Source organism: Ambystoma mexicanum, chromosome 2q (genome assembly GCF_040938575.1).
Source record: "Ambystoma mexicanum isolate Mex_15411 chromosome 2q, UKY_AmexF1_1, whole genome shotgun sequence".
NCBI lineage: Eukaryota > Metazoa > Chordata > Amphibia > Caudata > Ambystomatidae > Ambystoma > Ambystoma mexicanum.
Genome location: NC_090924.1, coordinates 1286789840 through 1286812804, shown reverse-complemented (window position 1 = coordinate 1286812804; position 22965 = coordinate 1286789840). Strand labels below are relative to the sequence as shown.

The 22965-nt window shown below is 48.5% G+C and overlaps 1 protein-coding gene across 3 annotated transcripts in view; it reads left to right on the top strand.

The window, feature by feature from the left end:
- The window catches only part of DNAJC13 (DnaJ heat shock protein family (Hsp40) member C13), a 2820731-nt gene that overhangs the window by 555208 nt on the left and 2242558 nt on the right, over positions 1–22965 (top strand). For all 3 annotated transcript variants that reach the window (XM_069648714.1, XM_069648713.1, XM_069648715.1), the window contains exon 13: positions 8170–8269. In XM_069648714.1, coding sequence (XP_069504815.1) covers positions 8170–8269 — 100 coding nt within the window. The remainder of the gene's footprint in view (positions 1–8169; positions 8270–22965) is intronic.

The following is a 22965-nucleotide window of genomic DNA, read 5'->3' as shown; positions in this document are numbered from 1 at the left end:
GGTCCCACTGCCATCTATGCAGTAATTTAATACTGTGAAGCTTATACTGGCAGGCTATTTGAAGTTTTTGGGAGTCTACTCATATCCTTTTCATAAAGTCACTATCGAGCTCCTTACCCATGTCTTTCTCCCACCTTTTTCCTGTACGTGTCGACTTCTCCTGCTTGTGCCAATAAAAGCGCATGATACAGTTTCAAGATCAGTCCGCCCGACGCCACCGTTCCACTCAACACCCTCTCTGTATCTGTCAGGTCTCTTTTTGCAGGGCTTCCTTCTACCTAGCCGAACTCAGTACCCCTTTAAGCATACTGAGAGTGGCCCTATTCCTAGGCCTCCTTCTAGTGTGATTATGTCCACAAAGGTCTTTCCCTTCACCAGCTGGCCTACTCTCTCCAAGCCTGCGTCAAACCTGTCCTGGAATCTTGCACGGTCTGGGCGGCGGGGTGTAGGAAGGGGAGCCCTTTGTTCCGCCATAGAGGGCCCATTATATGATGCCTTCTAACTATCTCTGGGACAGTGTGCAGCGGTGCCCAGAGCCACTTTCCCATACTAGCCGGTCTTGAGCGGTAGTTTTCAATTTGGACCCATATTTTTTCGTGATCTAGCCTGGGGTGAGGGATCAGCGCTCTGACTTGTGCTGCTCTATAGTATGTACGCATGTTTGGTAATCCTACCCCTCTTTTGTCTGCGTAAGCACCTTATATGAGACCCTTCGCTTTTGCCCTTGCCATTTAAATTTGTTAGTCCTGTTTTATTTCACGAGATGTTAATCCGGCATTTCAATGGGCAGTGCTTAGTATAGTAAGCGAGGGAGCAGTGTCATTTTTATTGCATTCAGCCTCCCCACCGGTGAGAGGGTGAGCCTCGACCAAGCTCCAGGTCTCCAAACAGTGCCCGTAGTATGGGGTTTGGGGGAGAGAATTAGCCTCGTATAATTTGTCCTGGTCCCAGGGTATCCGTATTCCCAAGTATTTTATACTACCTTCCGCTACCGGAATCCCAAGGTCTTTCCACTCTTCGCTGTGCCCTTGCAACACCCTACCTACGGCGAAAAGGGTTGACTTTCCGACATTTACCTTGAATCATGACGCCTTCCCGTACTCTTCTATAGTCTGGAGCACCCTCCAGGCTGAGTCGGCCACCTTTGAGATATGGAGCAGTATATCATCCGCGTACATGCTGAGCTTATGTTCAACACCTCCTACTTCTATACCCGATATGTGCTTGTCTTGGTGTATCTTTATGCCCAGAGGTTCCATCGCTAGTGCAAATAGGGGGGGATAGTGGGCAGCCTTGTCTGGTGCCCCCTCTCTAGTCGAATGACCCTGGACTTTTTCCCATTCACCACCACCTGTGCTCTTTTCGTGTATATTGCCTGTATGGCCGTCAGTATCCTATCACCAAAGCCCACCTTCCTCAGTACAGCAAACAAAATATTACCCATTATACCCAGTCGAACGCCTTCTTGGCATCAAGGCGCTCGAACGCATAATCCCCAGGGACTCGGATACGTGTTCCATGAGATTCTGTGTTTTTCTTATCCGATCAGTGCCCTGTCTGCAAGCTATGAATCCAACCTCGTCCGGGTGCACCATACGTGGCATTTTCGTCTCCAGGCCGATGGCTATGATGTGTGTGAGGATCTTTTCATCAACATTTAGCAGAGAGATTGGGTGGTATGAGGAGCAGCATGCCGGGTCTCTCCCTTCCTGGGGTATTACAGAGCTCAGTGCCTTGCTTAAGGATGCGGGGGGGCTGTGTCTGTCTCAAGTATATTGTTGTATACCTTCACCATGTGGTCTAGGAGAAACCCTGAGAACCTCTTGTAAAACCCTGTGGTATAGCCATCTTCGCCTGGGGCCTTGCTGCTGGGGAGGGGAGTGATCACGCTCAGGACTTCCTCTGTTGTTGTTGGGCTCTCTTAAGTGCTCTATGTCAGCGTCCATAATCTGCACCATGTCTATACTCCCCAGGTATGCTTCTGTCTCTCCGGTTGCTTCCAGGTATTCTGACTTGTATAAATCTTCATAGAAATGCGCGAAGCCTCTGAGCCTGGAGTCTGGCTGCCAGGAGTGCATCTGCCTGGTCACCGTTCTCATAATATTTTTGTTTGAGGTTTTTAAGTTTACACAGGGTTTTGCCCAGTTTTAGCTCTTAGCTCTGCTCTCTATTCCTTCATGCTTTCCAAGCTCTCATCACCATCCCCTCCCTCCGCATGCATTCTCGCCTCCCCCTCCATTATCTCACGGTGGAGCTTATCCTCTCAAACTTCCTCTCCCTCTTTTTCCAGGCTCCTTCCCTGATTAAAAGACCTCGCCATGTGGCCTTTCCCGCATCCCATACTATTTTTATATCCGTTTCCCCCGTGTCATTTATTTCCAAATACTCGACAATGTCTACTGATTGCTAATCGGCAAACACCGAGTCCTTCCAGAGATGGTTGTTGCACCTCCAGCCACTATTATCTGCCCTGTATATTCCCTCTGTCTAGTGACATCCGGACCATGTCGTGGTCTTTCCATCCCACCGGTCTTATATCACAGTCCAATACTCTACCCCCCTGATCCCTGTTTAGCAGCAGATAATCTATCCTGGTGTGTGTTGAGTGCTGGGGGGGTGGGGGAGAGGTGTAGCCTTGTTGTCCCGGGTGCTTTAGTCTCCACACATCGAGCAAGCCCCTTGCATCCATGGCACGCCCCAAGTGTCCCCATCTTGATTCTTCTGCGCGGTCATCCCCATCGCTTGTGAATTTCCGATCTAGCCTCTCGTCTGCCCAGGAGTTAAAGTCCCCCTTCCCCCATGATAGACGCCTCAGCTGGCAGGCTTGTATACGGTCCAGCATGCTCTGTATGAACCTTATTTGGCCTTGGTTGGGGTAGTGCAGGGATGCCAGTACTATTCGCGCTCCCTCCGGTGTGCCTTGCACTGAGAAAGTTGGAGGTAGAGCGGTCCCAGGCCCCACAAAGCCTTGTGGACAATGCAGGGGGTCTTGAAGTCGATCCTTGCAGCCACGGGGAGCCAGTGAAGAGATTTCAGAGCTGGAGAGATACGATCCCTGGGCTTGAGGCGAAGGACAAGTCTCGCAGTACTGTTCTGGATAAGTTGTGAAGGTCCAAGAGTAGAAACGGGAAGATTTAGAAAGAGGCTGTTGCAATAGTCCAGCCTAGAGAGACCAAAGCTCTGATAAGTGAGCTTCTGGGGGAAAGTGGGAAAAGGAAGAATACCTCTGAGGAGGTGCAGCTGATAGTGTGACTACTTAGAGACGTCAGAGATGTGAGGAAAGGAGGAGAGGGTGGAGTTGAAGATGACACCAAGGTTCTTAGCCTCACAGGAAGGAGCAGGAAGAGGGCCCATAGTGGCTGGCCAGAGAGAACGAGGAAAGGAGGGAGCGGGTGTTCCAATGAGGCGAATCTGTCTTACTGGCAATAAGGCAGAGATGGTTGGCGGCACACCATACCTGAATTGCGGCCAGACAGTCCGGTATGAGAGAAGAAGCAGAGGTGGCTGAGGGAAGCCTGAAATGGAGCTGAATGTCATCCGCATAACATTGAAAACTGGAGCAGAATGTAGCGATGCACTGGGCAAGAGGTGTCAGGTATTGACTGAAGAGCCAGGGAGAGAGGTTAGACCCCTGGGGAAAACCACAAGTAGAGGGATGGAAGTGAGGAAAGACCCCAGTTGGACCTGAGAGGGTGGGTCAGTGACAAAGGAGGTCAACCAGGCCAGGGCCTGATCAGTAATACCAAGGTTGTCCCGGAGACGATTGAGCAGGATGGCATGGTGACCGTGTCATAAGCAAAGGCTAGATCAAGGAGAATGAGAACAGAAGGGAGATTAGAGTCAAGATTGGAGAACACATATTCACAGGTGTTCAGGAGAGCAGTTTCTGTCAGCTCTGAAGTCAGCTCTGAAGTCAGACTTGTGGTCATGGAGGCAACCAACAGATTCAGTATTTAGATTAAGCCGGGAGATGGCCAGCTTTTGCAAGAGTTTGCCCAGGAAAGGAGTGATGGAGATCGGGGGTTAGTTGGCTGGAGAGGATCGATCGGCGAGGTCTTTTTTTTTAGAAGGGGGTGCACAAGAGTGCTTAAGGGGGAGGGGAAGTTCCAGTGGCAAAGGAGTGATTGCAATAATTGGCGAATGCTGGAGCAAGGGTGTCAATGTGGTCCTAGATTGGTCTGGATAAGCAGGGGAGAACCTGCCTTGATTACATTTTCATTGATCAACCTTGTCTAGAAACATAGTCGGGGGTGAAAAGGGGAAAGGAGGAGGGAGCCTCAACTGACGCATGCTTGATGGATCGTATGACTGAGAAGGTAGGTGGCAGTGCTGGAGTCAGCTTGACCTGCAGTGAAGAGAGAGGTAGGAAGAAAGGAGAAAGTGATCACTCCAAGAGAAAGGAGTGGAGTAAGGGTTGGAGAAGGGGACGTCTGAGATCGGAACATCCAGGGTGTGCCCTGCAGAGTGAGTCGAGCCAGAGGGAAGAATGGAGAGAGAAGCGCATCGCAGAGGTTGCGAAAGAGTCCTGAAGCAGGGCTGGTAGCATCCAAGTGGATGTTCAAGTCTCTGAGGTGGAGAAATTGAGAGGTAGAGGCAAGGAGCGAGGAGGAGAGGTCAGCCCACTCGGAGAGGAAGAGGGCGACCTGGCCAGGCAGCTTGAAGATGGTGCCCACGGTGAGAGAGAGGTCAGGAGAGATTGCAAGCCTGCAGACCGGGCATTCAGTGGAGGAGTAGTGCTGCATTGGAATGATAGAAGCAGGGATCCACTCTGGGAAAATCAAGGCTACACCCCCACCAGGATGGTTGGTTCTGAGTTTGTAGAGGATCTTGTACTCATCGGGAAGGAGATTCGAAACTTGTGGCAGAGCTGGGCGTGAACCAAGTCTCGGTGAGATAGAGTACATCCAAATCAAGCAGGAGATGGCAGATGTCTGGAGTGTTTGACAACTGAGCGAGAGTTGGGAGTAGTGATGAGTAGCGACGTGGAGCAGGTTGCCACATTTGAAGGACTTCCGGGGCGGGTTACAGGCAACCCCCCAGCGCCCAGCAGTTTCTACCCCCCCCCCCTCACTCCCACCCCTCTCCCCAGCGGAAGTTTTAGAGGTGCCCGAAGATGGGCAGAGGAGGAAGGAAGGCAGGGTAGTTGTAGAAGACCGTGCCAGAGGTGGGAGGTGGCAGGAGCCACAGATGGGTAAGAAGGGATAGCAGGAGAGAAAAGAAAGTTAAGGCACGGGAAGCATCTATCAAAGAGGAGGAGGTTGGCTTGAGGGCCCTGGATCAAGACGGTGCCATTTAAGTAGAGAGAATGATGGAGTGGAAGGGGACCAAAAAGGCCTCCCACCGGGTGCCACCATTAATGGGAGAAGAGGAAAAAGGAGAGGGAACAGAGACCATACGGGGGTCCATAGGCCTGGAGAGGGAACAGAATATGTTGGTAATGGTCTGTCTGGAGGAAGCACTGGTATAGGTATAAGCGATAGGGAGGCCTGGGTTGGAGACCAGGATGTCCCTTTTGATCTTCTTCCTGCCAGACTTGGTGAGAGGGATAGGATAGTGGATAGAAAAGCAGTTAGAATAGATAGGTGAGACAGAGAGCACCATAGGGGGTGCAGGAAGGAAAGAGTGGGGTAGGGAGAGGGGAGCCCAGGCAGGAGAGGGAGCAAGGGAGGTCACGCAGGGGGTGAGGGGAGGGCAGACAGGAAGGAGGCACAGCGGGACACAAAAGGGAGGGGAGGGGCACAACAAAAAACAAGAACGGGCCTACCAATCAGATGCAGTACAGAACCATCAGAAAGAAAAGCACAGCAGAGAACCTAGAAGTGAAGAATGCAGGCAATTGCAATGTGATGCCACAAACCGTGGATAGCAACAGAATATCAAGAACCTTAGAGAGCAAACACCAAGTCAATACAGTCAACAATGCACAGAACACAACAGGAACCTAGAATAATGCAGGCAATGCAAAGTAATTCCAGAAAAACAGTGGAGCACGAGACATTGTCAGAATAGTACACAATAGATCGAAGAGGAAAGGGTGGAGATGCGAGAGAAAGGAAGGGAAACGCAGGAGGGGTGAACGGAACAGGATGCAGGGACCTACGATTTGAGGGAGCACACAAGGCCAAGTTGTTGGCTAAGTATTCACAGCACAATACAACACACCCAGATTCGACTTACCTCATCTGTCGCAGCAGGTTGATGGCTGCAGGCTACGTGCTACCACAGCAGACACCGGCAGACACCACTGGAGCTGTTCTTAGCCTCTGGTCCTTGACCGAGGGGGGGCTCCTACAGCAGGGGGTGACTTTGGTGGCCGTTTTAAAGGGCCTGCCAACCCAGGTGAGAGCGGTGTAAGGGAAGGACGGGTGAGGGCCAACAAACAAGGAAGCAACCAGGGCAAAGGGAGGGGGAGAAACACGCACACACGTGCTGCGGTGCAATAATGCAACTTTTACAAATGCACAATTTACTGTGCCACGGAGCACCTTCCTCACCACAGCACCGGAGCAGTTGAAGTTGGCGTTGCCTGATGATGGTGGAGATGTCCTGTGTGGACAGAGGGAGAAAACGCATGTTGGTTCATGCTTACTTGCTTTCTGAGCAGGGGTTCGGGCCCTGGTTCCTCCCGATCCAAACAGGAATTGCCCTTTCTTCGTCTGCCCTTCACTTCAGACGCCCAGGCGAGAGATGCCCTTGATCAAAGAGTTAAAAGCAGAAAAGAGGCAGGGCTAAGAATGTGGGTGGTGCTTAGGCCTGGTGACCTACATCCATTTGCACCTGCTCCCCATCTCCACAGGACATGCCCTTTCTTCTTCTGCCTTTCACTTTGGACACCCAGGCGAGAGACGCCCTTGATCGAAGAGTTAACAGCAGAAAGGAAGAGGCGGGGCTAAGAATTTGGGTGAGCTTAGACCAGGTGACCTACATACACTTGCACCTGCTCCCCATCTGCAAAGGGAAAGCGGCTGGAGTCGTTACCATTTGAAGGCGCAGTGCTTATCTTTTTCTCTACAAAAACATTCTTGTTTAGGTAAGTCTTTTGCGTGATTGATTATTGCCCATCACATTCTCACCTTACTCTTGCATATAGATGCGTTGGCTACATGAATCTCCTATATTGGAGGCCAATTTTATATTGACATCATTTTTTTAAATCTTTTTTAGTTTGGGCTCTTTATGCAGAAACTATTACATTAGTGTACAGATGGGTAAAAATGGCATATGAAGGGCACAAAGCTTGTAGACGTTTGGTTATTTGCCCATCCATTGACTGCATATGGTCATGCTAATCCCTATGGCCATTCCCACCCAGTTCCTGCCCCTCCCTGACCAAAACACCATCTTGTGTAAACTCTTTAAGATCACTTTTAGCAAGCCTTACCATCAAACTTTGCACTCAAACTGCCTGCCAGTGTTTTTTCAAAGCAGTCTTCTGAGAGTTGATGACTTAATTGGAGCTGTAAACATATTACTGGTGTAATAAAAATGTTAACCAGGTCTGCCTTCAGCCACTCTATTTGTAAGCACTATGCATGTCCTTTGCTGGAGTCCTGTCAAAAACAAGCATTGGCAATGTCGACAGTTTTGGCTTGTGATTATTAAGCAATTGCCAGGCACTGCTTCCCCCAAGTACTCGCACCATTTTGCTCCTGCTACCACTAATGGCCAGTAAATACCACTACATTAGTGCCAGGCAAGTACCTGTCCCGTGCCGACACAAATGCCCAAACTGTTGGCATTGCCAATGCTGGTTTTACTGTTTTGTAGTTTGTGCCTGTGCCTCAATATAGTGAACTTTGTTTCGTAGGGAACCAAGGTCTTAAGTAAGTAATCTGAATTCATGTTGGTTTTCGGTATAAAACTGGAGTAATGGAAATATGCCTTGCAGTCCTACCTGAAAGAACGCCATTCCACTTGTATCTAATATCACGAACACAAGGGATACGTATTTTATTCTGTGACGTATTTCATGTTGTGAATGCACATGATGGTCACCACCTTGGTGGCTGTTACTCTCAGGATAATCACTTTTTAGTCTGGTTCTGACTATTGATTATTGATCCTTGTCCATTAAAACACTATGAAATATAAAATAAGTCATGTTGCTAGTATTTGGATTTCACAATTGCTGATGCAGACATTTATAGAAAGCTATTTTTTTCTTCTGAGATTCCGGGAGCGCCTTGGTGTGAAAGTGGTGAAAGCATTGAAGAGGAACAACGACGGAGTGACCCATGCTGCTATCGACATGCTGTGTGCTCTCATGTGTGTGAGTGAAATCATTATCACATTTATACAATTCCAAGTTAGTGTTTGGCCCTTTGATTGCCTTGGTATGCCAAGAGAAATGCAAATAAGTTTGCTATGTTTATTAAATATGTAGGTGACCTGCCAGTTTAACATCTTTTTCCCATCTAGCTAACCAAAATGATTAGTATCGGTGTAATCTGTCCTGTCACCTTTACTAGCAGAAGGAACATTGAATGCACGGGGCCTGACTTCTGTTAGTAAGGATCTTTGTGTGGTAGCCCCCAGGTATAATCAGGAGGTAACAGAACATTCAATGGATTGCCTTTCTTCCGCAGATTCCTCATCAGAAAGACATCCATTTTGACAGGGGGTGTAGTGCACATCCACTTGGCCGTCGATCCGTCTTGCCTTGATGCCTCAGCTCCGGATGTGATGTCGGTCGTTGTACATATACTGCATCACTACGCTCCTGTACCTCAGTTCCTTTTTTCCGCGCACTCTGCATGCTGCTCGAGGAACGTTGCTCTCAATAGCGTTTACATTTGATGAATTTGTCATCTCCTTAGATTTGTCCGCACCAAAGGCAACCGGGTTCAAACGCTGCAGGGACTGCAGCTCCAAGATATCCATTACAAACCTGCACGACATCTGTATGTGGTGTCTCGGTGCCGGTCACGACACTGAGGGCTGTGGTTCCTACAGGAAAATAAAATCCAAAGTCCCCCATGGAACGGGTAGCGAAACTTGCGTTGGTCCGATCTCCTTCAAAATCTCTGGTGTGGTCGACCGTTCAATCGTGAGAACCCGAGTCCGAGGGGCATACTCCCGAGAAGAAGGAAAGACACTGAAAGAAAACCAAGAGGTCACAATCCTGTAGTTGCTCCTTCCTCTCACAAGAAAAGGCGATGCCTTTGTCACCGATATGGGTCTAATTCTTTGGATGACCCCCCGGTAAGTCGTCGCCGGGGCCGACAACCAGGGCTGAGTGGAAAGCTTTTAAGGAACAAATGTTTAAAGGTTGCAAAAGGCAGCTTCAGGCGTTGGTGATCCCTTGATGCAGCAGGTCCTAGTGGTGCCCAGTGACTCTAACTCCAAAGTGACCACCGTTATGACTCATTCAGCAGCGACAGAGCCTTCGGGCTCGGCGCCGAGTAATGCTGGCCCACCTTCGGCACGGATACTAGCTAGTGCGCTTTCGACACCAATATTAGCCAGTGCACCCCTAGCGTTGAAGCACCTTTCAGCGCTGATCGCAAAACCATCTACCTAGTCAGCCGTTGTTGAGCGGTCATATGTGCCTAAATCGAGGCAAACCTCCTTTGAACAAGAGTACCAACAGCAACCCCATACACATGTTTCAGTCTTGTTGCTTGTTGGCCTTATCAGTGAGGTGCGGCTGTGCCTCGGCGTACAGTGAGCAAGGGGTCCACGTCTGGGTTCTGTCACGATCCCTGCTTCCAAGGGGTCAGGACTTGCCCCACGACCTTGGAAGCAGGCCCATGACTCTGATCCCAGGAACCAGCCAGTCCCTATAGGGACCCTCTGGACCTTGTCCTGGCGCCAGTGGCGCCAGGCTCATGATGGTGACTGGTCCCGGCACAGGAAGCGCCGGGCTCATATTGGATACGAGTGCTTGGTGGACCTACCTGTAGCAGACCATGCTGCTTACTTACCAGCTAACTGGTCTCCTGATCCTTCTCTGCCTGGAACTACTTTTTCTGTCTGGGTGGAGCAGGAGCCACTCCCTGGAAGCAGAACACAGGAACTCTTTTTGAAATCTGGAACTCTTTTCTTACCTGGGCGGGGCCGTGGAAGGAGATGCCTAAGCACTACAGAAGGCTATTTAAACCACACCCGATTGGTTTCACGTGCTTCGCGTTATTCTGCATCTGCAGCAGGACGCTCACCGTGTCAGCTCCAGGAAATCTCCAGCTCCAGATCCTGTGAACACGAAATAACCTGCTGGAATCCAATCTGCAGTCTTCTTCAGTCTCCTGCAGCTCCTGCAAAACAAAGGCACAGGTTAGGTTAAAGTAAAGGCAGTGAATCTACTTACCTAATCCAACGGCAGCATCCAAGGCGCCTTTTTCTGCCTTTCTCTTCCGGCATCCGACATCTGCAAAGAGAGAGAACATCGGTTAGTAATATTCAACTACAAGTTCTGCTTACCTGTGTTACGCTCGCTTTCAATCTGTTTGCGCTGCACCTCAGCACCTGCAAAGACAAAAGGGACATTACGGAGCATTCTCCAGCGCTAGTGCAGTCTTTCTACTTACGTGCCATTAGAAGGATAATCTTCATCGTCACAGCCTCTGAAAAGGGAAAGACATAGACTTTACAGACTTAAGACTTTTGAAAGAGAAGAAAGCAAGGCAAAAGGAACTTTAATACTTACAAGGCACGCTCGTGCATTAACGGCGTCTTCGCTCTCAGCAAATCCTCTGCTATCAAGAGGCAGAGCTCGCATCCAGTGAAGCAACTGGATCCAGCGCCCCTGCATAAGACGCAGGATGGAGAGCCTGGCATTTAACTATATAAGGTAAGCGCAATATCAACCCAGTTCCACGGGGAAAGAAAGGGCGAGAGGGGCTAGGAACTTTCCGAACCTTCCAAACACTAATACCTTGGTTTACTCTTGCAGACATCTCTCTCTTCAGCTTAAACTGTCGGTGGGAAGGGGGCCCAGTCCGGGAGCAAAACGAACCCTGCGCCTAACACTGAAGACAGTATCCTCGCCAGATCAAGACCCGCGCCTCCGGGGGAACCAGGTGAGCGTTACAGGTTCCCCCAGCTTACTTAGGGTACTCTTGTTCAAAGGAGGTTTGCCTGGCATTTCGGTGCTGGACTGCCCTTGTGGTTGGGACAAAGACTGCTTTGCAAATGGATATTCCTCCTTTGTGAAAAGTACAGTGAGCAAAAGGCGATAGCTGTGGACTCTCAAAGTGGGGAAAAAAAACCACACAACAGGCTATCATGCCATGTTGTATCTAGAGAGGGGCCTCTGCTACCTTTTTTGTATTTTGGCAAGGAACTTGGGGTTGGTCACCCTAAGTTACCTGGGGGAACCCAGACGTGGACCCCTTGCTCCCTGTACTTGGAGGCACAGCTCCAGCTCACTGATGAGGCCCGAAAAGGCTGAAACACGTGTATGGGGTATCATGCCATGTTCTATCTAGAGAGGGGCGCCGGCTACCTTTTTTGTATTGAGGCTACTTTATGAGACTGAGTTTCAATTGTTTGCCAACTAGAGAAATTATTGGTGCTAGAAATAAGTGGCCATCCATTTCAAGAAATCGCTACTTTTAAACACTTATATGTGGAATGGCCTTATTTATTGTGAATAAGGGACAACATTTCTTCAAATTTGTTCACAACACAGAACTTCTGAACAGAAAGTGTATTTGTATTTGTATTTATTGGTTTATATAGCGCTTTACACCAAAGCGCTGCACAATTGAACAACTTAATACATGATATATATGCTATATATATTTATATATTATATACTTTTAAACATGCCCAAAAATATCTCATATATTATGTCCATCGAATAGGCTCAGACGATTCATGCTATTGCTTTGTATTAATCACTTACCAGTCTTGGCAGTAATTGGTTGCGAAAGACAACTACCCAGACTAGAACGAGGCTGTAGAATATGCAAGAATTGTATTGTGCCGCAGACTGCAAAACATACACTAACCCAATGACTTCTAATGGGAACAGCATTTCTGATGCTTGTTAATCTGCTTAGAATTACATGCTGTGCATATGGTCCGACATCCAGTGGTAACCGCAGAGTCTTGTCTTTTGGGGACCGAAAGGGGACGTCGGCATAGGTGTGTCTGAAACACTATCTCTATCGTGACGTGTGTAGTAACCAAAATCCCTCACGTGCCGAGGTCCCTCAGATTGTTTTTTTCCACCCAGATAACTGGTCGCCCTATAGCAGAGCTCTTCATGAGACATTGTTTCTTACTGAATTGTCGGTTTAATCCCCGTTAAGTCACTTTGCCCATCAAGAACATCTTTGACGAAGACTACGGGGGAATCGTCTACGGCTGTGGGTTCCGGCGCCTAGGATCCGGCGTTCGGACTTCCACGTGGTCGGGCCTTCTGGCCGGCCTACACAGTAGGGAGAGTGGGCTCGGGGTTTGCCATACTGCTATGATGTCTTTCCCCTTTTCCACTGCTTTCCTTTTTGGTCTGGTCACCCTTCCCTTATGCTATGGAAAGGACTCCATTTAGATTCTGCCCTGTGTGTAGGGTCAGATATCCGTGGAAAGACGAGCACACGTCGTGTAACGCTTGTCTCTCCCTAGAGCACGACGAAAAGCTGTGTTCGGCGTGTAAACTCCTTAAACCTAAAACCCTTAAGGAGCGCCAGTTGAAGCGGTGGGCCGCATACGGAATGTCACACCTGGAGCCTCCCTCCCCTGCCGCGACACCAGCCGATAGTGACGGTGGTACATCGGATGACCAAACGTCCAACGCGGACGTTCTAGACCTTGAGGCGGACTATTCTAGAGCCGCCACGCCCGTCCCCGACCCTTCCAGGCTCGACTCCGGTCTTGCTACAGGGACCACACCCGGTCACAGGGGGGTACAATCGCACCTCACAAAGCAACCACCCAAGCGCCTTCCTCGACGACTTCGCCGAAGAAGGCGAAAGCACCATCGGATCGATCTGATCCGAAGCCTTTCCCGCATCCGCAGCAGCGCATGACAACTGGGCATAACAAACATAACAAGGGCGCTAGTCCCCAACCTACACATGCCAAAGTTTCTGAACAAGAAACTTCGACGGTTTCCAAGGCCCGTACAGGCCTGAAAACTACAAGTAGGCCTCTACCCGAGAAGCCATCCGCTGGCCCTACTGGAGCCGCGGAAGACATTTTCACTGCCGACACATCATCGGAGGCGTTGTCTCCTGAAGATTCAGGGACTATCCGTAAGAGCATCAATAGGATTGCTACAGCGGTGGGCCTATTACCGGTTCCGCCCACAGTTATGGGCCAATCCGCCGAAAAGTTTTCCACGGATTTGGAAGACGATCCCGAATGCTCGGTTCCTACTCAGCTAGGTCCATTTGGGTCATCCAAGTGAACCACAGAGCAATTCGAAGGGTGTATGGATCGTCTGGAGCAGTTATTCAGGGCTTCTGATCAACCTCCACCGAAAAAAGCTCGGGTAGACCCTAACCCTCAAACACAAGATGCCCAACACCTAGATGTCCAACACCAAGTTGACTATCAAGAAGATGTCCAGATGGACACATATAGAGACATCTATACAGAAGAGGAGGCTTCTTTTCTGGACAACTATGGGAAGATCAAGGACAACTGGGACGACACCCAGCAGGACGATCACAATTCTGATATCGTTTGTCTCGACTCTCCCTCATCCACCCCGATTCGACAAGCTTCCCCAGTGGATGATCAAATGGCTTTCAACAACATGTTGAAAAAAGCAGCGGAATTCTTTAAAATTGCCACGCTTGAAGCCTTGCCCGAACAAGATTTCGCGGAGGACATTATTAATGAAAAGCCTCCGGCAAGCCAGTCTATCCCTCTCTTGAGCTCTTTAAAGAGACGGCTGGCCCCTTCCTTACTCACACCCGCTCAGACTAGGGCGGTGAACCCAAGGGTCAAAACTTTTCCCGGCCCTCCCCCACCGACCTGCTTTATATCAAAGGAGACGCAATCCCAGACTCGCTGGTGGTGACCAACACTCGCAAGAGAGCAGGGGTTCCCCTTGCCACGGGAGAGTCACCCCCGGACAAGGAGTCCAAAAGGTTGTATGCTTTAGGCAAACGGGTTACATCGGCGGCGGCCTATACCGTCCGGATTGCCAATAACATGATGTTACTGGCAAGCTACGTCGACACCCAATGGAACCTACTCCAGGAAGGCCTTCAGGAGGTTCCGGAACCAACCAGAGCCAAGCTTTTCGTCATTGTCTCGGAGGGCAAACTTGCCAATCAGAATGTTGTAAAGAATACCCTGGACACCGCAGAGACAGCAGGCAGGTCTCTCGCACAGGGTACTCTCCTAAAGAGGCACGCGGGTCTGCGCACGTCGGGCTTCAGGCCTGAGACCCAGGCATCCATTAACAACAAACCCATCGAAGAGGCCAACCTCTTCGGGAAGGCGGTAGACGATGCGTTGGAGGCGGCCAAGAAGGAGCATGAGACTATTAAGTCGCTGCACCAAATTTCCCGAAAACACTCTTCACAGAGGGGCAGTAATTCTCGGCGGTCCTTTCGAGGACAAGACCGCGCCGCTCCAAACAATTTCGGCACGGGCAACTTCAACTCAACTCAAGTCAACCTGCTGCAAACCCCACTTACTACCCCCAGAGGGGCCAGAAGCGTGGAAAGAATAGAGGCAGAGGCTCCAATTCCAGAGGAGCGTCAACGTCGGGTCAGAAATGACCACCAAGTCCAGGTCCCTTCCCATGTCTCCCCGGTCGGGGGGCGATTAACATCTTTCCTCAAGGCATGGGAGGGGATAACTTCAGACGAGTGGGTCTTAAAGACGGTCGCCCACGGTTACTGCGTGGAATTCGCCCAACCTCCCCAGTTCAGACCGCCGAAACATCGACGCCTTTCACCGGAACACCTGCAGATCCTGATCCAAGAGGTGGAAGTGCTGCTGGGAAAGGACGCCATAGAAGCCGTCCCGATTCTTCAGGTAAACGAGGGTATCTATTCAGTGTACTTCCTTGTACCCAAAAAGGATCTCACCATGCGTCCTGTTCTAGACCTGCGCCCAGCGAACAAGTCCATTGCTAAAACAGGGGGACTTCATGACATTAGATATGAAAGATACATACTTTCATATTTCAATGCTGCCAGCGCACAGAAAATTCCTAAGGTTCGTGATTCAGGACAAACACTACCAGTTCAAGGTACTCCCCTTCGGCATAGCCTCAGCGCCAAGGGTGTTTACCAAGGTCCTAGCAGTGGCAGCACACCTGCGCAGACTTTCAGGTCCAGTTTACCCTTACCTCGACGATTGGCTCATCACGGGGGACTCGTTCGACGTTTGTTTTTCAAACACCCAAAAAACAGTAGACCTACTGTTCAGCCTGGGATTTTCTATCAACGAAAAGAAATCCAGCTTAGTCCCCAGCCAAGTAAAACAGTTCCTGGGGGCTCTAATTTGTACGGAAGACGGTCTAGTCCTCCCTTCCAGCGAGAGGGTTCAGAACATGCTCTCTCAGGTTCCTCAGTATGTAGCCAGTCAAGAGGTGACGGTACGCAAAGCTATGCATTTGCTAGGGAGGATGGCGTCCTGCATATACTTGGCTCCTCACGCGCGGCTGCGCATGTGTCCCATGCAAGAGTGGCTCAACAGCCAGTGGTGTCAGGCCAGCGGACAGTGGGAAAATTTGGTAATTGTCTCGCCAGCCCTCGTTCTCTCTTTGCAGTGGTAGTCGAGGGAGAACCTCTTGAAGGGGAAAACCTTCACCACCCTTGCAGTGGAAGCCACTCTCACGACAGACGCATCTCTCACGGGGTGGGGGGCTCACCTGCTTCAACAGACAGCGCACGGAGTGTGGTCCCCTCAGGTAGCATCCAACCATATAAACCTACTGGAGCTACTAGCAGTGTTCAAAGCATTGAAAGCCTTTCAGGAGCAACTGCAAAGGAAGACAGTGCTGGTCCTAACCGACAGCATAACAGTAATGTATTACCTGAACAAATAGGAGGGCACTCACTCTCCAGGGCTATCCAAGCTGTCCCAAAACATCTGGATATGGGCTCTCAAACACAAGATGTTCCTGATATCCCAACATGTTCCAGGGGAACTCAATCTGCTGGCAGACGAATGGCGACTGCACAAAGACATTGTATCCAACGTCTTCGCAGAATGGGGGTTTCTAGAGATCGACTTGTTCACTACTCAGGAGAACGCCCAATGCCAAGATTATGCCTCCAGGTACCCCCAGAACCGATCCAAGGGGAACGGTCGCTAGATAACTTGGTCGGGGAAATTTGTCTACGCTTTTCCCTCCCGACTCCCCTTCTGAACAAGATACTACACAAGATGCAGCAGGAACCAGTCACCATGATTCTGGTGGCTGCCATGTGGGCCCGCCAACCTTGGTTCGCGCACCTGATGGAAATGTCCCTCTCCCCACCAGTCAAGCTGCCCTGCCCGTACAACATGTTGTCTCAGGACAGGGGGGGGACTCTGCACCCATGCTCACAAACTCTGAATTTAGCAGCCTGGCTCCTGAGGTCTTAGAGTTTGGACATCTGCAACTCCCTCAAAGATGCATGGACATACTGAGGGAGGCAAGAAAGCCTAACACACGTTATTGCTATGCCAGCAAATGGAAACGTTTTGTCATCTGGTGCAGTTCCAAAGGCGTCAATCCCACCGATTGCTCACCTTCACACATTGTGTTGTATCTAACCCATCTGTTGGACTCTGGGTTAGTCTTCAATTCCTTAAAGGTTCACCTAGCGGCGTTGTCAGCCTACACCACGTCACAGCAGAAGGTGTCATGGTGGAAAATACCTGTGATTAAAGCCTTAATGAAGGGGTTAAAAGAATGTATCCCCCCATCACTCACCCAGCCCCTGGGTGGGATCTAAATGTGGTTTTTACTAAATGTGGTTTTTACTAGGCTCATGGGACCCCCCTTTTGAGCCTATGCATAAAGCTAGTCTGAAAGACCTGACCTACAAGACAGCCTTTCTGGTAGCTATCACTTCTATCAGAAGAGTTGGCAAACTACAGGCCCTCTCGGTTTTGGACCCCTTTGTGACAGTCCACAAAGATAAGGTAGTTCTGCGCACACATCCCAGATTTGCGCCGAAATTTATTTCGAAGTTCCATATGAACCAGTCAATCGAACTACCCACGTTCTTCCAGAGACCTACTAACATGGCTGAAAGAAGCCTGCACACACTAGATGAGCGCAGGGCAGTCATGTTCTACATGGATAGAACTAAACCACTGAGGAAAACTAAACAATTCTTTGTTTCAGTGGCAGCTGGTAGAGAAGGGGACCCTGTCTCTAAATCAGCAATATCAAGGTGGTTTGTCAAATGCATGTTACACTCTTGCAAAGAGAGAACTGCCCTTCAAGCCTAGAGCACATTCTACTCGAGGCACTGGGGCATCCATAGCATTCATTGCAAATGTTCCCCTAGAGTCCATTTGCAAAGCGGCAACCTGGAGTTCTGCACACACCTTTACAAAACACTGTTGCCTAGACACTCATTCTAGGTTTGATTCTCAGGTGGGACAAGCAGTACTAAGACATATTTTTTTCTACTGTTCCTTCTCACAACTCGCCTCCAACTCCGGGTACTGCTCGCTAGTCTATGAACAGCATGTGATACTAAGCAGATTAACAAGCATCAGAAGACATGCATTACTTACTGTAAATTGTGATTGTATCTGCTTAGATTCACATGCACCCTCCCTGCCTCCCCGCTCGGGGTGGATGGAACATAGACTTCTTACTACTTTCTCTCTTCATGTACTCACTCACTATAGCCTTGGGCTCCCTCATGGCAGAAAAAATACAATCGGAGGGACCTCTGCGCATGAGGGATTTTGGGTACTACACACGTCACGATAGGGATAGTGTTTCAGACACGCCTATGCCGACGTCCCCTTTCGGTCCCCGAAAGACAAGATGCAGTAGTCCGCGGTTACCACTGGATGTCGGACCATATGCACAGCATGTGAATCTAAGCAGATACAATCATCAGAAATGATTTTACGGTAAGTAATGCATGTCATATGACTCATTCGAGCCAATTTGTCCATTTAGACTATATTAAAATTCCATGTTCTGGTACCAATGTATTAATACACTCAATGGTAGCCTGCAATTGTCACTGCTTGGGGTGTGGACCCTAGCAGAGGAGCGTATGAATACAGGATTGAAACCTACACTGTAAAATGACATTACCAAATTAATTGATTATGGCATGATGAATCTATTGATCATGTAGTGTGTTCCTGAAATGTTTTTAAGATCAAGGGGAGACACTGTAACTAAGAATATTAAATCCATGGATTAATTGGAGCCTAAAGGGTTCAGAACGGCTTTGGAATGACTGGAATTATCGATCTAATGTTTTATTGTATCTGTAGACAGAATTCAGATATGTCTAATTCAGATCTTTTAAGGTTATTTTACTTTCTTAGACGAAATGCAATGAATCTGTATATATGAATTGGTTGTAAGATATGATGAGCAGAATTGATATGGTTTGATGTAATTTGTGTGTAAAAACAAACGATATCACATTAAGCTAAATAAACAAAGTATATTCGGCAGAGAATTTTGAATGCCATCACATACATATAAGTGATCTTGTGTCAAATGCTTTTCCACTGCAGTGTGACAATGATCTATTTTGACAGTATTGCCTGACCAGGACTTAAGAAACCGCTCCTACAACCTGAAGATCTGCTTGATTGCATCTTCGGCAAAATCACTGAATTTGCAATATTGGCCGACCAGGACTTTTAGTAGCACACAGCCCAGTCTAATTTTACCAATAAAATCTAGATCAATCCAGATTGTAGAACTTTGACAACAATTAGAATATCATTCTCGTTGTAGATACCATCTTCTACAATGAACTCAGCTTCTGCATAATTATTTCTTTTTTGTAGAAGTACAAGATGTACACAAACACATTGAAGATTACAAGATCCTTTTTAATTAAGATTCTTACAATTGTGCTCTTGGTGAAGGGTAATTGCCCTGAAATGCCTTGAGCTATGGACTTAAAAGAATCATGGATCCAATTGCTACTTTTTGAAATGAAATATTTGATGCACATATGAAATTGTTTTCCTGGTCATCCTTGACTTTCTATTAAAAAAAAGTGGGCTCGAAAGCTTCTAAAAAATCCTGGTTAGTACCTGTTAGATACGTATTTATAGAGTTTTCATGTTTGTGATTGATCCTATCTATTCCTGGAGGGAACTATCTAAATGGAAGAGTCTCGGTTATAGGCTAGTTGGATAAGTCGTTTTTCTAACTGACAGGTGTGAATATAGAAGCAACCAACCCCAGGGGACGCAAGAGAATATCCTTAGGAGCTCCAGTCGCAGGTTAGAGTACCCTTCCTTCTCTGGTTGACTCTAACAAAGCAGGATTTTGGCTTATGTTGGTCAATGATGGTCTGTATTAAAAGGGGAGAGGAGCTGCAAACCCCACTACTCCAGCACCCTTGAAGAGGATTCTAAACAGCTCGGAACCCTAAGAGCTTGGGGGTATGTACTCACTGTGCCAGTCGCACAGGATTTGGTTCAGAAAAAGCTGGAGAACCAGGTAAGTACATGGCTTCTTCCACAGGGCTGGAGACAGAATCCGATACACAATGCCTTGGATCCTTCACCAGCGACGACTCTAATGATGAGAAAGAATAAACGACGATCCTGCAACAACCGGATGTGGTAGGAACCTAAACAAGGAGATTCTGGCATCTTGGGAGGCAGAACAGGATAGCCAGCCAACAAAGAACAGTCCAAGTACAGGAATAAGGGTGGGGTGATGCAGGACGAGCCAAGACTGAGCTTGTGCAGGGTAGTGGTGACCGACCACTCTTCTTGCCAGCAGAGTCTTCCCACATTTAAGGCTATTAATCCTAGAGGAGTACATGCCAAAGCAGCACTTCAGCAAACCAGGAATGGTCCCTGCCTGGGACAGGCAGGTTTGCATGCAAAGGGGACTGGGAGGACAATGAGGAACAGCCCAGGAAGGACTTCCAGCAGCTAACAGAAGAAACCAGAGCAAGGACAAAACTCAGGTCCCAGCAGGTTTAGCCAGACCTGGTCCTAGGAAATCCACTGCTCTGGCATGGGAAATCTTCCAGCATTTCAATTAAGATGCACAGGCTCTCCCCTAGATGTGCACATAAGCTAGCCCTCCAGGCACACACCAGGCAGAAGCACAAATATTTTGGCATTCAGTCAATCACGCTTGCCCTACAAATCAACTAACTGGATGTGTACTGCGGCCATCTAGGGAAGAAATCTAGCCTAGGTCATTTTAAACTGCAACAGATGTTGCAGGGCTGGGCTCAAGTCCTTATTTGCCCACTGGTTTTAGACTGCCTTGTGTTCCTCCACAGACAAATCGATTGCCATGAACAGAATAGCTTGGAATAAGACTATATCTCAGTGACTAGCCTACTGTTACATTGAGATACTAATATGGTAAAACTGGATGCACATTTAGTGAAAATACAGCTTGCACCGGCTTATTCCACAATTTGAGTGCAGGTTGATGGGTTCACCGTGGGTACCAAAATATATGTATATATAATTTTTTTTTACCAACTTTATTGACGATCGGTTGCATTCTCATAACAATTTACTGACATTGGGGCACTAGATAGACCTAAAACGAACCATAACGCATCCCAGCAATTCCACCCCTGCCTCCCCTTACTGTTCATCCCCTTTCCCTCCCAGCACCACCAGAGCCGGGCAATCCCTGCAGTCTTGAACAGCTCTGCAGGAACTGCGCCACTAGGTGTGGCTTGTACACTTGTGCGGGAAAGTCCAGGTCCTAGTCCAAGATCGAGGTCCAAATGTCTGTGTACTGGTGTAGCACCCCCTCCTTAGCTGCCGTGACCCTCTCTGCCACTAGAATGTCCCCGATTTTTGCCCACCACTGAGGAAACAGCGGGCCTCCCAGGGCCTTCCAAGCCCTGGGGATTGTGATCCTTGCAGCCAAGAGGTGGTGAGTGATCAACTTGCCTCTCGCCCCCGACCTCTGGTATACCCCTGGGACCGGCACCCCCAACAAAATAACTTCGGCCAAGTGGACAAAAGGGTTAGGCGGTGTTGGGCAGGTGATTAGCAGGGTTGCTGTGGCTGGTTGCAGAGTTTGCCTTTTGCGACCTGCTCCGCCGTGGCACTGAGGCTTTTCCTGCCTTTACAACATCTCTCCGGGGTACGGGAGTTTATCTGGAAGCTGAAGGATGGTAGTGGTAAGACGTTACGATTACCTAATCACAGAGGGGGTTTGTGATGGATCTAGTGCCGTAGTGCTACAGCGAATATATCGGAATCTTTACATAGACGCCCCGTGAGGGTCTGTTCTCATTGGCTCATCCGCCACGTTTGCCAACAACGACGTACCCTTTCCGCTCGGCTATATAGATTACTTATACCGACTTCCCAGTACGATTTGAGAAGTGGAAGTGGGAAAGGAAAAGGGCTTTCAGGTGCACTCTTAAAGGAATGGTTCACCCACAAATTATTATTTCAAAAATAGATAAAAAACATTTGGCTTTTTTTTGTTAAGTCCCTATGTAAAATTTTGAGCAATTCAAGCTCAGAGAGGCACATGGGGGCATCCATTTTGTGAAATGGATGCCCGCCGCTGTGCTCGCTTTGGCTTTTGTGGCACTAATGAAGGAAAAGCCAGCCAGCTGTAGTAAACAAAAGCTACCACTGGGTGGCTTTTCCTTCATTGCTGCTGTACGCGGAGGACGGGGACCGGAGACTACAGGCAGAAAAGTTGCAGCTGCATCTCGGTAAGTGCTATTATTTTTTTAATAAAAATAAACACTGGGGCTGGAGGAGCCCGGAAAACTTAGAAATAAAACCGCAGCTTTAAAAACGTATTTATGTTTGCGGGAACATTTTGGGAATTGGTTTGCCAAGGGATGAGAACCACATCATTCTGGGGTGGTGACTTAAATACTTATTGTGCGGAGGGGTTGGTTTGGAATACCTCCAAGTCAATTCCTCACTCCACACAGTGTGATATTAGTAGAGGGATGTCTTGGGATTCTTTCTCAGGGCAGTGGGAAATGAATTACCTCGAGGGGAACGATCCAGGCAGACACACTACCCTATACGTAGCATAGGGGGAAGTCTGTCTCTAGGATCAATTATTTTTACATTTCTTCCCTCTTGAGTCAAATGTGGCCATTTGCCACGTCACGATCCTGGTTTGGGGGACCATCTTCTATTTCAATTTTCCATTGGTCTTTACATCTTGTCCTTATGAGCTGAGACCTGCCCTCCCTATCCTGTCTTACTTTAGACCGGGGGGGTGCTTACATTAAAATGGAACTATTGATTGATGGTTGGGTTTACATATCTCGTGAAGGACATGTGTCTAGACTCGGGGTTGCAGGATCATGTTGATGTGTGTCCCTGCAGACGGGCAGAAAAATGTTATCATATTATGGTTTGCCTAAATAAGATTGTGCACTCTAAACCCCTTGCAAATTTGAAATCACTGACACATTACTTTGATCCCAGAATTTCGGTCTCTAAAAAGCGAAAGCGTAAGAAATTGGCTCAATTATTGAAGCAGGGGCTGGATCCTCTGGAGTATCTCAATGCCAAGGAAAAGGCTGGTCAAAAGCACATGAATTTGGTTAAATCTTTGAGGAAGGAGGCATATGTGAGGGATAATCAGTATATGATGCACAGTCTGTCATGACGGAGAAGGAGAATTTTGGGCATCTGGGAATCGTACTTTGGGGTCGAAGCGATCTAATAAGCATTCTCTCATTTGTGCTCAAGAATGGGTAAAATTCTACGAACAGAAGAATTCCCTTTTGAAGCCTTTCAGTCACTTGAAGGACCTCACTAAGGGCGATGTAATTATGGGTCGGTGCCTTTGGACTGAGGAGGATATTGCTGGGGCAATTAACCAATGTAAACCTTCCAGGGCTCCTAGTTCCAATAGTATCCCTCCCTTTGTCTTGA